Source organism: Hippoglossus hippoglossus, chromosome 14, assembly GCF_009819705.1.
Source record: "Hippoglossus hippoglossus isolate fHipHip1 chromosome 14, fHipHip1.pri, whole genome shotgun sequence".
NCBI lineage: Eukaryota > Metazoa > Chordata > Actinopteri > Pleuronectiformes > Pleuronectidae > Hippoglossus > Hippoglossus hippoglossus.
In genome coordinates this window covers 10,490,009-10,507,759 of record NC_047164.1, presented here as the reverse complement: position 1 = coordinate 10,507,759, position 17,751 = coordinate 10,490,009, and the positions used below count along the sequence as shown (strand labels likewise).

General features: G+C 40.9%; 2 protein-coding genes across 13 annotated transcripts in view; both read left to right on the top strand.

Moving 5' to 3' along the window:
- fnip1 (folliculin interacting protein 1) overlaps positions 1-2,928 on the top strand; it is a 37,040-nt gene extending 34,112 nt beyond the window's left edge. For all 3 annotated transcript variants that reach the window (XM_034607686.1, XM_034607683.1, XM_034607685.1), the window contains one exon: positions 239-2,928. In XM_034607686.1, coding sequence (XP_034463577.1) covers positions 239-317 — 79 coding nt within the window. In that variant the 3' untranslated portion in view covers positions 318-2,928. The remainder of the gene's footprint in view (positions 1-238) is intronic.
- A 1,881-nt stretch (positions 2,929-4,809) lies between these two features.
- rapgef6 (Rap guanine nucleotide exchange factor (GEF) 6) overlaps positions 4,810-17,751 on the top strand; it is a 137,328-nt gene continuing 124,386 nt past the window's right edge. For 6 of the 10 annotated variants that reach the window (XM_034607675.1, XM_034607673.1, XM_034607672.1 and 3 more), the window contains exon 1: positions 4,810-5,399. In XM_034607675.1, the coding sequence (XP_034463566.1) occupies positions 5,325-5,399 (75 nt within the window). In that variant the 5' untranslated portion in view covers positions 4,810-5,324. The remainder of the gene's footprint in view (positions 5,400-17,751) is intronic. The other 4 variants (XM_034607678.1, XM_034607676.1, XM_034607677.1 and 1 more) reach the window with 1 other exon arrangement.

The window sequence follows — 17,751 nt, the reverse complement described above, 5'->3', positions numbered from 1 at the left end:
AAGTGTCCAGTTGAAAGTTAAACACATTAGCCTGGAAAATCTGCAAACCTGTCAGAAGTCACATCCTGGACAATGAATCAATCAACCAGTGTCACAAATGTTCTATTTTGGGTTGTAAACATAGGCCACAGTGTTTTCGTGTTTTATAGCCAGAGAAGGGTGGCGTCGAAATTATTTTGTCATTTTAATTTGACGTAAATCTCACCCTGTCCGGATCTGTGCTCTTGTATCTTCACAGAATCGAGTCCAGCGACCTTCCCCTGTTGGCTGCAGTGGCCAGCACTCACTCCCCCTATGTGGCTCAGATCCTTCTATGAGACTGTAAAGACACTGAGGTCCCTGAGCAGCCCGAGGGAACCGGTCAGACCCGGGCGGTGCCACTCTGGCCCCGAAACACAGCTGTCCATGCTCCGCTGCTGACCCCCCCCCCCCCCGACATGGTTTCCTGTCTCGTGTGTCTGGACTCAGTGGGTCTTTGCCCTGCAGGTCTGAGCGGAGCACATGTAAACGGACCACAGCCAGCGCCTCCCCTCACCACCCCTGCTGCTGGATTTGGTGCAATGCTGATATTGTGCCACAGTGGGAGGCTAGAGACCAGAGTGTAATCCCTGAAACGACCTTCTCCTGTTGTTTGAATGTTTTAAAACGGGACTCACTTTACTTTTTTTGGACGCAAAAGCCAAAGACTTGATTCATTTTCCCAGTGGAAAATGAGACTTTTAAGATCTCTACAGAACGTTAACAATGTATTTTTGTTTCTTGGAACTGTTGTTTTTCCTCTTTCTGTACAATCTTAAACCCGCTCGCACAGTGTGACGGACTCCAAGTTTAAAGGTAACAGATGGACATTTTCACACTTTCTGCTTTGAGGTAAATATCATTGAGAACATTATCAATCTCACGCCAATTATGTTATGTTTGTTGTTTATCTTCATGTGTTTGTTTACAAGCCAAATTTCCCTGAGATATCTCAAAAAGAATCTGACAAATAGGATTTTATTTAATTTTTTGTCAAATTACAATACACACCTGACTCTAACCCCTATGGTTTTTCGGAGAGGTGCACACCTTGATTTCTTTTGTTTTGTTTTTCAAACTAATTCTGAAATGGCTAAAAGTGGCTTTGACATTCTTATCATAGGTACAGCACTACCTCAGATTTTCATATGGGCTGTGGACGACCCACACACATTTACAGCTGCCCCATAGAAAACCATGAGGTGTCTTTTTAAGATATTTTAATCAGAGGAATGTCGGGTGTCAACTGTGTGCAGACTCTATGCTGTGTTCTTTGAAAAAGGGAAGGCTGTTTAATTCTGTAGGATGATCGTTACAAAACGTAAAGAGGAAAAAAACTTATTTTATGCATCAGAATGTGATGAAGACGTTTTCCTTTCTACTGTGGAAAAGCTTAAAAAAATTGCACCATCTACTTATATTTTAAAACTAAATGCTGAGATATTTTCACACTTTTATAGCTTTGCCACATTTATACGATGTTTACGGCTTTGATGTTTTGCTGCGGCGAGAGGAGACGGAGAAGGAACACGGTAGGCCTTAGAGTGGATGTGTATGTATCAGTTAACACTACTGTATTTTCAGTTTCGCTGACAGTTGTACTCACAGAAAAAAAAAAAGTTATAGTAGCACACTTTTTTTTCTTTTTGTTTTCCTTTTGATTCTCCACATACCCAGGGTGGGATTTGCTGAGCTTGAATCGCTTTGCTAGTTTCCTGTTTTTTGATTCTCACCTCGGTACAAAGTGTATCCTGCAGCGGGGCTAATGGAGCATAACTTCATTATTCTCAGTGTTTGTTGTCGGTTGATATCATTGAAAATCAAACAATATTTTCTTTATTTAACACGAAAAAGAGAGGAACTGCTGCATTACAGACGATACCACAGACTGTATGTAAAGATGGACGACATGACCGCTCCCCAAACTGAAGCCAAAGCGTCCCCGTGGTGAACTGACACACTACAGGTCATACACCCTGCCTCCTCCATGTTAGTGGATGGTGAAATAGATTTTCCCTCAAAGATGTTTTTTGTCCTTTTAGGTAGTTTTTATCACACTGATAAGTAAGTAAGTTTGGTTTTAATTTGTTTTTGATGCTATAAACAAAGGAGTGAAATGTCATGATTGACAGCTGAGACTGACACATGATTGGTCGAGCGCGTGTATCTGTGGGATCTCTCTACTCTGGCTTCATCCCCCAATCGCTACTGTGCAGACTCTGGCCCCCGATACCCAAGATGACTTTATGACTTGACAGTGGGAGGAAGTGGAGACGTGTCGTCCATCTTTATTTACAGTCTATGGTCCACACTGCTCTTTACCGCTTTACCGCTGTACTGAAAAGGTACCTTCATGGCAAAGGTAATGCAGGCTGAGGTGCAGTGCATTGGAAGCTGCTTATTTTCTACCATTTAAGGGGACAAGTCCCCAATTTCGACAAATCCTCTGTTAGTAAAAAGCAGGAGTAACTCTGGCGGTGTGATGGTGAGAGTCGGAACCGCACTAGTTTTCTTTCTTCAGCCAAATCTCACCCTGAATATAACCCAAGTCTTAACGGAGAAGTGGCGTGAACGCACCGCCGGCGTCTGGAGCGCTCATTTTGCTGGTAAAAACGCACGCTTGTTTCTGTATCGAAGATGCTCAGCTCTATCAGCCTACGTTTTGTACAACCCAGCCATGATGTTTAAAACAAAAAAAAACAACAAAAAAAAAAGATACGAATTTATATCTTGCTTTTCCCTCTTTGTACATGAATAAATTATTTAGTTGCTGTGGTTTGTGTAAACTGTACATACTCTGTTTATTTCCACGTCATTTGTACAGAATGTCTTTTAAGAATTGTATCCTCAAATTATTTTTTTCCCAATTTTCTGGGAATGTTGTGCAATAAAGATGCCCGATGTTGAGAATTTAAGTGTGTGTGATTGTTTTGTGTCCTGGAATTAAAGCAAATAGGGAAGGTTTAGTATTGGATGTGTAGGAATATAAAATCATTTCCCGGAACTTAAAAAAACAACGATATAAGGACTTCAATTCAGATTCAAGAATTAATAAAGACAGGAAAAACTCTGTGACTCCAATAGATATGAGCACTAAAGGAACATTACACACAAGCTTTTATCCGGATTCAGTGGAGCAGCTCCAGGCTTGAGTTTCCTCACATGTCAAATTAGCAGCTGTGGTTTCGTCTTTTTTTCCCCACAAACACTGAACAAACAAATCCCAACATTATGTAATTGTGTGAGTTGCTTTGAGGATCAATTGTGAAACCTTACTTTCCTTGCCTCCAAACATCATTCACACCTTGTTCATTTTATACGCAGAATAATTTGCAGACTATAATTTTCCCGTTGCTATAAAAATGATTTTAAACAGACTCGAAAGTAGCTGTAAAGGAGTTGCAAGGTGAATAGAAGAATAAATGTTTGGATTGGAGGTGGTCTCACTTCTCACCATCTGGATCACACATTTCTCTCTGACCCACCTTTAAATTAATATCCCCCTGCGACTCCACCCGGCTCCAACTCCTGGCGGCCCGCGAGGTGGAAGGAAACGAGCGCTACACACACACACACACACACCCACACACACCGCAGTTATGCAATGGAGAAAGGAGTGTCCTGTCCAGGCTGCAGGCAAATCCACTGACTGATGTGTGAGTGTGTGTACTGATAGTGTGGACACCACCGACAACATGTAGATAAACACAAGGTGCGTTCAGCAGCTGTGTTTGTGCAACTTGTGCTTTTATTGTGGAGGTTTAACAGGGGAATTAAAAAGTCAACATGAAGACGTCACGTTGGATTTTCTGGTAAAAACATGAGTAAACTTGTAAAAGCCCAAAAACCTGATGAATCCACATTTAGATCCGCAACAAGTCTGGGAAAGTGTCAGAGCTGTGCTGCGTTCAGGTACTCCTGTTAAAGCTCGTACACCAGATTTTAGACTTTCTGGCTCAGTCTTCTTCTTCTTCTTTTATAATAACAATAGTTATACAAGAATAGTAACTTTTTTCATTTTTCTACTATTCGTATAATTTATTTTTACATGTTCTTATTTTGTTAAAATAAGAAAAAATATACAAATATTACTACTACTACTACTACTAATAACAATAATAATGGACTGTACAGAAATGGAGAAAATTTGAAAAAAATGAAATAGGTCAAATCTAAATACTAAGGATGATAATATAATAGACTGAATAGTTAATGGAATATTTAAACAACAAAAAAAAGTAATAATTATAATCTCATACAAATGACAATTCGTATTCTTATTTTATAATATTAATAATAATAGAAGTACAATAACTTATTTAATTTTTCTACTATTCTTATTTATTTTTCCATTTTTCTTCTTCTTGTTAAATAAGAATAATGATATAAATATTATGAGTACTACTATTACTACTAATAATAACCACAATACACGGTAGAGTAATGGAGCAAATTCAAAGAAATGAAATAGGTAAAATCCAAATAGTAAGAATGATAATACAACAGAATGAATAGTCGATGGAACTTTTAAACAATTAGGAAAAAAAATTGTACTACTACTACTACTGCTAATAACAAATGTATCACAGTGGTGGAAATGAGCTTCCATATTCACCTAATTTCAGTCCAAATGTCTCAATTTATAAAAAGAAAAAATCCTCAATATCCTCATGTTCAGATTTAAAATATATCAATAACAACGTGTAAACCTGAACTATCTCTGAGTCACAAACCTTCTCAGTCTCATCTGCTTGTGATACTTTAAAAAACAAAAACAATGTCATCATCACTCTTCAGCACAGAGTTTCCAATTTGATTTATTTATTTTTCACTGGCCAGCATCAGGCTGACAAACAGCAGCCTCCACTGTGACGTCGGAAGAGCTGCTGTTTCCGGCGGTGCTTGAACGCAGCGCGCAGACAGATGTCGTCGCCAGTCCGCAGCAGGAGGATCAGGAGGAGCAGGAGGAGAAATCTCAGCCCCTGGATGTGACTGACGGCTGCTACCGACCTGGAAGTTTCCTCCGAACCAACATGTGCTCCTCCGAACACCGGAGGCCCCCTGCTCTCAACTCCCTGTCACTCTGAGAAAGTTTCACACCTCCCTCCTGCTCCCGGAGGAGAAGCGGCTCGTGCTCGCTCCGTGTTCCGGACTAAACTCCATCCATGCTCGGCTCGGCTCGGCTCGGATCCAGCGGGATGTGAGGTTTTTTTTGGTTTTTGTTCAGCGAGGAGAAGAAGAAGAAGCGGGCGAACCCCCCGGAAGAGTGAGTCCAAGTCCCCCGGAGGTGCGTTCGGGCCGAAGTTATGAAAATGACCGGAGCCACGGAAACTTCTTTCAAACTGGCTTTGAAGAAACCGCCCTCGCTGCGGAGCGCAGAGGTAAACAAAACCATCGTTCTTTAGCGTCGCGCTGCTAACGTTAGCTAAGGCTGCCTGAACTCCTCTCAGCTGTCAGAGGAGGCTAATCAGATCCATCAGATCCATCAGACCGATGGGTTCATTGAGAGTCTGATCCCAGGAGGAGTAGCTCCTGCTCCGGGCTTAGTGTTCAGAAGTGCGAGTGGAGCAGGGAGCTGTCTGAGCACAGGGGAAAATGAGTCAAAGAAAAATCACACAGGACAAAATGTATCTGAGGCTCAAACTGTGGTGCCCGGACTGTTCTGGGTCCTGGTGAGGGCTCCAGGGGTCCACGTTAAAGGGGGAGTTCACCGAAAGACGGAAATTCGCCCGTTATCTGCTGTATGCCGATGGAGGGGTGGGTGAAGTGTTTGAGTCCACACAACACTTTTGGAGTTTCAGGGGTAAACGGCGTCGCGGCCAAATCCAGTACAATTAAAGTAAATGGTGACCACTATGAAAAAACATGTCTCCAAACTGCTCGTGTGGTGTCACCCAAGTGTCCGCAAGCTACGACATTCAACTCGAAACGGCGTCATTTACACCAAGTTTTTAGCCTAAATGTCCGCTACCGGAACTAGCGATGCTAGTAGCGTACAGTGTGCGCGTGTGGACGTGAAAACGGCTCCAGAGGAGGATATCAGAGGACATTTAGGCTAAAAACATGGTGTAGATGAGTCGAATTTGAATGTTGGGTCTTCTGGACACTTGGGTGACACCACAGCAGTATGGAGGCATTTTACGTTGTTGGATTTTGGCTCCAAAAGTGTTTTGTGGACTCAAACACTTATCCCACCAGTCCATCGGCATAGTGGTGAGGAGATAATGACTTAATTTTTCAGTGAACTATCCCTTTTAAGAGTGTCTTGATCAGAAAGCTACAGAAAAGTAGAGCCTCATCAATATGGATATTTTGGGGCCTATAAGGAGTAAAGAAATAAATAGATAAACATTTTTTTTTTCTAGTCACCATTATGACCAAGAAATGTAATCGAGGCTTGATGTTTTACAATTTAACTATTGACTTTATTGTAAAGACAATCATTCACACACACTTAGGAACAATTTAGAGTCTCCAATTGACCTAAGCTGTAGCACCCGGAGGAAACCCATGCAGACACAGGCCGAAACCGGGATTCAAACCAGGAAGCTTCTTTCTATAAGGCAAAAACTGTAACCTTTGCACCACCTGTCCACTGTGTGCCTGTTTGGAATGGGCTGTTTGCTTGCATATTAGTGAAAGTGTAAAAGTGACCTGCAGTCATTGAGCCATGGCAAGTAAAGACCTGGTCGCCTCTTAGTTAATAAAGAAGTTTGTTAATATTAAACATATTGCGTGTCCAAATTCGACACAGCCCTTTATTTAACAACGCACACGCCTAGTGTGAAGCTGATAAGATGATCAGTTCTTGAGATATGCCTTCCACCTACAGACCGAGCTTTCTGGAATTAGTAGATAGATAAATATGTATTTTTTTTAACGTAAAATCTAAACATAAATGGACATCTTTTTTAAAATTCTATAAAATAAAAGTATTCTTATCTTCAAATAAATGAAAACACAATATGTGTTGAAAAGGCTCATGTCAGCGGATATTCATCAGTAAACCAACGTTTTGGTCGTGCTCTAGTATGAAGTGAGGGGTTCAAGCCAGTGAATGACATGTTTTGGTCTATGTCGTGGTTAAACTCGGGAAAACCCTGTGACTGCACTGCATTCTGGGCCTGAAAATACAGCCTTGGTAAACAAAACATAACGTCACTGCTTCCCGTCACAGGGCTTATTGCTAAGCCCAGGAGATAGTTTGTGTAAACTTGCATTTGAACGGGGCCAGTTCATTTTAATCACTACTGCTTTCATATCCCGCCTTCTACCTCCTCCTCCTCTTCCTCCTCCTCCACATGAAGCTGTGGAAACACAGCTGGCTTGTCACTGCTTCAGTTACACACTCTGCTCCCAAAAATAGCTCACACCATACTCCCTTCCATGCTCAGCTGCTGGTTATAGTTTTTCTTTTTTTTTTTTTAGGTGCAAGCACTTTTCAAGGCACTATCAGAGTACAAAAAAAAAGGTAGAACCCCCCCCCCCCCCCCCCCCCCCAGCTGGGCTTCATCTCTTCAGCATTGAATGCTGCTTTTGAATGGACCTTTATATGAATCTGATCCCCTGTTTGTTTGTGGGAGCATGGCAGGGAGAAAGCCTCTTTCACACCTTCATAGAGGGCAGTTGTGCACGCTTGGATAAACCATAAAAACTGTGTTTAATCCACAAATATATGGCACAGTCACAGCAATAAGGCAGATCTATGATTCGCATGATGTTTAGTGCTTTGATTAAGTGTTAAATTAGGTGTTATTCTCCTAAATTTAGTGGAAAATGACTCTTAGGATTCTGTCCACTCCCTGTTTCTTCTTCAGAAGTAACGGCAGCATGAATGTAGCAGAGGTGGAGATGAACAAGGTGAAATGTTTCCATGCAGTTATTCATGATTCATGAACATTAGCCATGAATGTCTCACTAGGCTCAAGGTTGCTGACCATCACATATACACAGACAAAATGACTGAACCTCTCCCCACTGATTCAAACAAACCTGCAGATGAACACGTCACCTGGCAGTCGCTCAATAAAATCTAAACTGAGTAACTCTTTTATCTCGAACTGAGAAGAACGGAATAAGATGGAAATTCTTCATAAATCATTGAACAACACTGGAAACTAGACAAATATGAGACTGATAAAAGTTTTTTTAAAGGTACTTTTACACCTACACCTTTTTACGGGCACGTTCACACCTTGTTTGGTCCGGACCTTCTCACTTTTCAGTTTAGTTTCCGAACAAAAAAAATGAATGAAGTTTGAAAGGTGAGTCAAAACTTAGTCAGACCAAAAGAGGTGGTTTTGGTCTGAACATAGAAGAAGAAAAAGAAGTGAAAGTGGCTGGCCTGATCAACAATTAAGTTTCAGTGGCTGCATTGTGTTCTGCCACATCAACTTAGTTTGTCTAGTTGTGGTCTTTAGATACTTATGAGTTCTGACTTTTGTCAAACTGATACTTGGGGACACAGTGGAAAGGAGCCTGAATGAGTCAGGTTGGGAACGGAAGTGAAATTGAAAAAAGGAATAGTTCCACATTATGTGAAATGTAGTTTATTCACCTTGTGGGAGAGCCATAGCTGATGAGATTGATGTTACTCTACCCATTTTTTTATGTTTTGGGTTGTGTACATGTAGCATGAGGTGATGGTACTCTTATTTGGGAAATTCATCTGATGGTTATATTGTTATTTAGAGGAGAAAGAGTCAATTGTTAATTAAATCATTTTAATTGTTTAAATAATCTATAGTAAATTAAGAGAACTGATTAATAATGTCCTTAATATTTTAAGGAAACATTTGCTGGCTCATTAACTTCTGTCACAAACTGTATGAAAGTTAATTTATGATTGTTGAGGGGATAACGTCTCCTTGTGCCCTTGAAAATTACAATGGACATTTTTATATAATTGAAGGCCTATTGAGAATATTATGATAAAACCTACTGTATAACTAAAGTGCAATTAAGGGTTTGGTCAAATCAGGTCAATTGCTTTCTCACTCGTCCTTGATGAGAGTATTTCTAAGTGGAAACAGTCTGCTTAATTTCTTGGAAGGTACATTTTCAGATGAGCTGTAGGTACGTCAGTCTACCGTCCAGATGTTTGGCTTGCTGGGTAATCTCACTCTCCCACCGCAGGGTTTCTGCCCAGTCAACCATTCCCAGTTTCTCTGGTTTTCCGTGTGGCGCTTCCCACCCTGCCTCACCTTTTCTTAGTGCTGTCCAGACGCTCCAGTGGTGACAGGCAACAAATCACGTCGGGTGATTTACGGCGGTTTTGGTGGCACCGCGTGCATATCGGACATTTATGGGAATACCAGCCATTGCAAAGCCGCAGGGGAGGAAACACAGGGTTAAGTGGTGACGTGTTGCTTTGTAAGTGAGCGGCTGAACTTTTGTGAGGAGAACAGAGCAGGGGTTGGAGGCCAGTGTGTGGTCGAAGCTGTGTTCTTGTCATGTATGCAAAGAACCATCATTCAAAAGAGGCTGTGTGTGTGTTTCAGCAGAAGTAACCAAAGAGGGTGGTTTCGTACATGCTGACGCTGTTCACCAGCTTAGAGTGAAAGTATCTTTAAAAATTAACTTTTTGCCAGTTGCCCTGGTTACAGGTTTATTTGGTGCCGTTTGCACAGTCGGCACAGAAGGTGTCAGAGTTTTTCTCGTTTTGTTCCCTGCACAGCCCTTTGGTCCACATTCATTCATTGAAATGACACATTGTTTTTTGTCAACACATCTCTATTTTATCATCATTTCTTTGTGTCACTGTTTTACATTCATGTCACAGTCAAAGTCTCGTGCATGGTGAATTGAAAAATCAAACCCAGGAAGATGTCGCTGCATCAACTTGGTTAGAGCCTGACCGATTCATCGTTTGGCCGAGAATTGGTATAGAATCCGTATAGATTTTTGCCAATATGAAAACTATTGTTTTTCATTATAAACAATGCAGAAATTATGTGCATTCATTTTTACATTTTACGTAAAAACGTTAACGTACATTTTTTTCAGTTTTCGATATTTCTTTTTATTTGTAGTTATTAGTTTATGATTAAACTGTAATATATCAAGCCTCAATTCAATTTCACGGTCATAAGCCATTTAATAAAAATAATGTATGTATTGGTCAATATATCTGTGTCAGCAGAAGCCCACAGCATTCCATATCGGTCGGGCTCTAATATACATATTTTCTTCTTTTCGAAAATTCTCAGCAGGATTTGCACTGAAAAAAAGATAGTAAAATTTTTAATTCTAGTTGTATATGGGAGACAAAAAGATTTACTTGACAACTGTGTTTCTGTTTTCAAAAAGTGAGAAGTCATCCGGTGAAATAAACCCTCTGAAGCTTGAATGTGAAATTGAAACTTTTTGGCCTCAGGTTTGATTTGCTGCTCAAGGAAGAAGATGTAGGTCACAGAGGACTGAGGGACTATATAAAGAATACGTGTATGTTTGCATGTTCAACTGGTTCCAGTTCAGCATTACTTAATTACCTGTTCCCCATGTTGCTTGGGGGGGCGTCACAGTGTTGTTGATACAGAATACTTTAAATACTCTCCGCTGCAGTTTATGACTGTGACAGTCCACACGCTGACAGAAGGGCCAACCCTCCTCAGGAGTAGAGCCTGAAACTAGTCTTTATAAAACAGGTATTTTCAACCCTGGGGTCTGATTCGTCACAGATACATTCCAGCTAATAGGTACTGTATGTTACGTCTGAAGTTCTAGATGTTAATCAGTTAAACAATTAGTTGTCTCTGCTCTAGAATAGTGTTTCTTGACATGAATTTAGTATATGTAGATGGGTTCATGGTTGATGGACTGTGTTTGGGTACAAAACCTTTTTTACAGTTGAATGAAGACAAACCTGCTGAGTGCAGGTTATCCACAGTGTTCTGTGCTGAAATCATGGTTTCAGCTGAGTGGAATATAAACGGTTTATTTGCTAACCCTTGCCAAGCATTTATCTAATTTAACACACAACAAAACAGTAAGTGAGACATTTGTGTAATTCTTGAGAACGCCATGAAAATATGACAGCCTTAGTTTGGCTGTGTTGTACTTCCGGTTGAATTTGACACAGACACTCATTGATATATATAAAAATTATGTCATGCATATTTTTCCATATCGGCCCTCCCTTATTTTGCAAACAAAGTCAATATAATTTGCATATTATTGTACGATTCCAGTCACAGAAACCATGTCACATATTTAGTACTCATGACTTCATGGAGAGCTTTTCTTTTGAACTGTATGGAACTGTTGTAACATAGAATGAATACAAAGAAATGCAGCTGCGTTGTCAAGTTTAAGACCTACACACGCTGCCTTAGTTTGTTCCATATTTAAATACTTTCCATTGTGACTTTCTTGAGATGTGAGCAAACATGCAAGTTCATACACAGCCAAGGCGAAAACCAGTTAGACACTATTGTCTTGACGGAGGCCCGAGGGCTCATCTTCAAAGTGTGCAGGAATATAGCAGAGTGTCCTATTTAAAGAAGACACATAAATGAATTGATCAGACCACAAAATTAGTCGATTGTATGTCTCTACCTGTCTCTAGCATTGGTTGTATATAACCAAAGTTTAATTTTACACATACTAGGAAATGATGATTTGAACTGGGCATTCAAAATATCTGGGTCTTGTAGGCTGACAATGACATTTTGATGCATCCAGATTTGTTTGGCTCGTGTGTGTGTGTGTGTGTGTGTGTGTGTGTGTGTGTGTGTGTGTGTGTGTGTGTGTGTGTGTGTGTGTGTGTGTGTGTGTGTGTGTGTGTGTGTGTGTGTGTGTGTGTGTGTGTGTGTGTGTGTGTGTGTGTGTGTGTGTGTGTGTGTGTGTGAGAGAGTGTGTGTGAATCCTATAAAACTAAAATATTTGATGCTGATATGGTAGGAATCATCATGACATCACTATAAAGTTAATTGTTAATGTAGTAATGCATCAACCTTTGCTACCAGTAACATGAGAGACAGCTTTTTTAACCAATAACCAAACTTCAAATGGTTTCACTGATTACTTCATTATGAAATGGCGTAAAAAGTAAGCATTTCCTGTTTGTGGTGTATACAGAACTCATGCAGGGTATGCATCGCCCCACTTTTCATTCATGTGTCTTATGACATGTTTAAGGAATCAGAATTATGTTGCGCTGTGATTTCTTCCTCCTCTGGATTACATAATGAAGAAAAATGTTTGGTTTATGTTTCCTCTCAGTGTCTCACCTTGCTGTCGGACCTGTGGCTTAGGCAGCTGTTGATGTGAAACTGACACGGTGACACTTCCTGTCAGGTCGATGCACTTTCAACCACATTATGCAGCTGATAACTGAGTTGTGAGACAAACATGTCTGGGGGGTGAAACGCAAGGGGGGGGGTCGGGAGTGGGACATTTCGAAACCGGAATCATTTATTAGCAAATAAGAGCCTTCGTAAAAGAAGTGATAGGAGACCGAAACAGGCTTATAGCCCTGAGAAAGAGAGCGGTTGCGACACAGGAAGCACGAGAGAGGGATGCTTTGGCTAGAGCCCAATCGAGGAAATGACAGGAAGGGAAAGATATGAGGGAACATGTTTGAGAAGGATATAGTGGCAGGTATTCAAAAGAGATCGCTGAGAAAGAGCGGAGAAGACGAATATATATGGGTGCTTAAACTGAGAAAATTGGAGAGGGACAGCAACACAGAGTAAGAAGCTGGGCCAAGAGGATGAGATGAGAGCACGGTCGAGGCAGTTTAACTTCAAATCAAACGTGAGAGAGTTGGCAGGAGGCAGAAGTAATAGAGAGGGGGAGTGAGGTTGTACTTATTTTGTGAGGTGAAAGCGAGAGTTTGAGCGAAACTTTGAAAACTACACAAGCCGGGTCTCATTACATGTCATAGAGCGTGTGTGTGTGTGTGTGTGTGTGTGTGTGTGTGTGTGTGTGTGTGTGTGTGTGTGTGTGTGTGTGTGTGTGTGTGTGTGTGTGTGTGTGTGTGTGTGTGTGTGTGTGTGTGTGTGTGTGTGTGTGTGTGTGTGTGTGTGTGTGTGTGTGTTTTTATTGCAATACAGAGGAGGAAAATAATTAAAAACAGACCATAACTCACCATGTCCAGAAAAAGAGGGGAAACCCGTTTTTTTCCCTACATAAAGAAATGTTATCGTTAATCTGAAGCCTTGTCCCATTTGTCAGAAGTAATGTGGACAAGGTTGAGTCCGCACTGCTCGGTGGAGCGTGTCACTTGTTTGCAGTTTGTATATTTGTTTGTGGTTATTGATGCTTGTTCAAGAAATGTCAGTGACACAATGGGAAAGTGTCAAGCATGACTAATACAGAGAAGGTGTTTGAACTGAATACAGAAGAAGAGTAGAAGATTAAATATGTCCCAGGAATTCAAAGTTTTAATAACACATCCATGTTTTTGACAGTTTGTCAGACACAGACTGATTTAGCGTTAAGCTGCTACAAGATTATGGAGCTCAGATTTTAAAAAAGCATTACAACTGCTGCAGCAGAACCAGAGATATTGTCTTTTCAATTGCACACACTCTTCGTTCTTTTTCCACCTGGGACCTACATTACCCACAATGCAACTCAACCACTGACAGATCGACAGGAGCTGGACACAGAGGTTCCACGCTCAGATTTTCTTTTCATTTCTCAGGTGATGCTTCATGACTAAGTTTATCAGACTTCATGCAGCTCCCTCTGGAAACACAAGACGGTGGTGCCGTAAACCTGTAAACAGACTTTGAATTTTAAAGTTGGTGGAGTTCCTTTTTAAAAAGAAAATGCTGTCAGGCATGATTTTGTAACTCTGGAAACATCACGGCAACAGTTTCTTTTGTTTTCACCAATTGTAAAGAATGGCATTATTGTGCTCTTCTTGTTTGAGTTTAACGTACCAGAAATGTGTGCTTGCTTCTATTTGATTGGCAGAGTCAGCGTATGGATGAAAGTTGAGCCAGGCCCAACTTTTTTTTTTCTCACTTTTGCCAGCATATCCCTGTGCAGCAGGATGTGCATTGTACTGAGCCAGTGTGAAATGAGTGAGGAGGGTGTGATTTTTCATGCAGTGCTGATGTCACTCTGAACATAGGCTGTTTGAAGTGCTGTGGATTGGATGTGCGGCTGTTTTCAAGCTGCTGAAAACTCAGCTTCACATCATATCGTTACATTTCTCAGAAACCTAAACTATTCATGACTGAATAAGCAACATTCAAAGCAACTAAGTATTGTTTTAGTCATATTTTAGTACTCAAAAACTAGTAGTATCCAAAAGCAGAAGATACTGTATCTACACACATCCTCACGCTGAGGCAGAGTTTTTCATTTTTCCAGTCAAGTTTCAATAAATCCAGTATGACGTATATGCAGCACAACCACACACACACACACCTAGTACACACTCCCATACTCAAAACACACGCACGCACGCCAGTACCAACATCAACACACATGAATGTGCCAACAGAGTGCAGGGTTGTGAGAGAGAGGCTGAAATTAAAAGGATACAGAGGCACTTGTGTGTGAATCAGACAGTGTGGAGGACAGTGTGTTTGTGTGTTTGTTTGTGTTTTGAATGGTTGAATAAACGCAGCCTTCCCCTGACCCAGGCCAGTGAAAGCTCTCCTTGTGGGGCCAATAAAGGCCCCTCCTAACTCAAGTGAAGGGCCCCTGGACTGGCGCACAGACGATAAAAAACTGCAGTGACTCACGTTTTAGTGAGCAGGCTCTCAGTCGTCTCCGCTCTATGGTTTGTGGTTGTTGGTTTCAGAGATCTGTGACACTAGTTTCCCCTGTTGTGTGTATTTCAGATGCCTGGTGAAGCCTGAGAAACAGCACAAGGGAAATGTGACACTATTTAAAAAACACGCTGTAACCATCTGAAAAGAACAGTCCCACGCTTCTTTTTGCTTGCCATTTGAAACAGTGAAGGTCGACATGTTACCCACCTCTCCTGCTCAGCGATACCCTAAGCCCATGTTTGCAATAGAGCTGATGTTTTTAGGTCGCATAGTTTGGCAGAATAGACTTGCTGTATATGGGAAACCTAAAAGACAATATTGAATTAGAACAAATGTAATGATTATCTAATAATTGGAAACTCATGAAAACATGGCAATGATGTGAATGCCTCAGATGGAAAAGAGTTTCTGAAGTTCATGGTCAGATTAATGCTTGTGTAGAACAACAGGAGGTTTTTGGATTTGATTTGTTTGGCGTTCTAGCAGCATTGCTCTATGAATGACTAAAATATCTTTAAAACTGTTCGATGGATTAGTGTAAAATTTTAGATTTTTTGTTTTTATTGATTTCTTTGACTAGAATTCCAAACTAGTTAGTTTTTTTGGTGAGGCTGTGATATTTCATCTACTGCCACCAACAGGCCAACTACACGCTAAATAAATTAGTCCACAATATTGTTTCTGTCATTTTAGTTTTATCACACTGGAGTATTTTTGTGTTCATTACCTCTGTCAAGATTATCTGCATTTCTTTGTTTTTCTGTTAGTTAGCAGCATTACTCAAAAACTACTGGATGGATTACCACGGAACTTGGTGGAAGGATGTGTTATGGGTCAGAGAGGAACCCACGTAATTTTGTTGATTGTTGATTTTTGCGAGTATAATTCATGAAACTTGATTTAAGAACAATAATAAAATAAATCAGGCATATTTAAGAGACTGATATTTATGAATGTGTCCAGATCCAAATAACAGTCTGGGTCTACTGATTGTTGTTGATAGATGTTTCAAAAGGGGACTGTTGGGCAAAGCGGATATACAGAATGTACTCAACTGAATGCCACTTTCGTTTTTGGGATAAGTTTCTAATTAGATAATATATAAACAAGGTGAGACTTCATGGTTGACACCTGAAGTCGATGCTGCTGTTGATGCAGCAGGTGTGTGGTGTGGACTTTTGCTTAGCATTAGCATGTTAGCATTTTCATTCAGTGCCTCCATCATGGCTGCAGACCAGGTAATTCTTAGCTTTTGTTTGGACCAAATACGCGATTGGAAGACATAACCTTGGGCTCTGGAAACCTTTTCCCCTAGCACTAATAAACTAAGCCCTAAACCAGTTCAGATTTATGAATCATAAAATCAACTCAAAGCTCCACTAACTTTCAGTCGGTTGTGTTTACTCAGTTAATCCTTTACTTTAGCTGTGGCTCGTTAAACTGCCTTAATCGTGCTGTAACCCTCACAGTTGACATCACAGGTTTAATTTTCAGCTTGTTAGTGAAATGGCACCACTTGAAATAACAAGTCTCTAATAGCCTGGCTTTCTAAAACCTGTTTTGTCCCTCATTCACACAGCGGACCACAACAACAGCCAGGCTTAGTCTCCCTGGGTATTGTTTGAATGTAAACACGTCAGCTTTTTCCTGTGGGTATGGCCAACTTCACAGCCCGGAAGCCACAGGGTTCACTGTGTGCATGCATGTTTACCTACACATCAATGTGCTACTGTGTGTGTGTGTGTGTGTGTGTGTGTGTGTGTGTGTGTGTGTGTGTGTGTGTGTGTGTGTGTGTGTGTGTGTGTGTGTGTGTGTGTGTGTGTGTGTGTGTGTGTGTGTGTGGCTACATTCCACACTGGGCAGCTGGTGAACAGGCAGATATCGTCAGCTGATCCTTGTCCTGTTTGTAGGGAATGCAGACTGATGCTACAGTTGGGCTCACCTTGCACGTTTTAGTCAGCCCATGACGGTGTTACCTTTACTTTTTGATCATCACCTATTCACTGTCTAAGGCCCCTGGTTGGTGCATTTCTAGATGAACAGCATTAAGCAGGGAAACGTCAGCGGTGTGTCCCTGACAGTGTTCCAGTGACCATGAAAGTACGCATGCTGGAGCAGGAAGTAACTGAAACACATCTAATGATTACATCCGTTATAAATTAATCTCTCCTGAAATCATTTCTATTCCAGAAGTCCTTCAGTCTTGTTTGGGTCTCTGTCTCTCAGAACAGAAATAGGCCAAGAAGCAGCAGAACCTGTAGCCACCGTGCTCTCATTAAAGCACATTTATGAGCTTCCAAAACTGGTCAGGAATGTGTGTGTGTGTGTGTGAGAAAAGGAAAGCAGCAGCTGCTTCCAGCTCTGTGACTGTTTGTTAGAGAGCTGTAATGATTGTGTTTGAAGTACATTCATGTCAAGATCTGAATGTTTGTCTGTAATGTAACAGTTTGTGGCTGGATGATTTATGGTTTCACACTAAAAAGCACATTAGCACTTTAATTAGAATTACGACAGAGTCTATTACATCCCCAAATTTCTGCTTTGGCTCTAATTGCCAGAAGAATCTTGTTCTTACCAAGTCAACATCTTCTTTGCCGTATTTTACATGTATGGAACATCTTTTTCATTCTGAGATATTTGTATTTACAGTTTCACTTCCTTCGTATATTAGAAACCTCATCACTTCCTGGCTGTGAACTTTCTGGAGATGTTTCTACTGTTTGGGTGTGGGCTCACTTGCACTTTTTATTGCTGAGCTGTCAGGAAGAGATATGGAAAAAGCCCCTCCAGAAAATGTCAGGAAGAATATCTTAACTTCAGTGTATTTCTGAAAGCAGCTTTTCAGACAATGGTTAGGTTTCTGGTATGTCGGACCTTTTCTTCAGGTCTCTTGCACAAATGCTGCCTTCGGCTGAGTCCAAATCTCTTTGACTTCACCGAACTCAGACTTGCAAACTTAATGGATGCACTTAAGATGAAAAGTAGCTGTTTCAGTGTTACA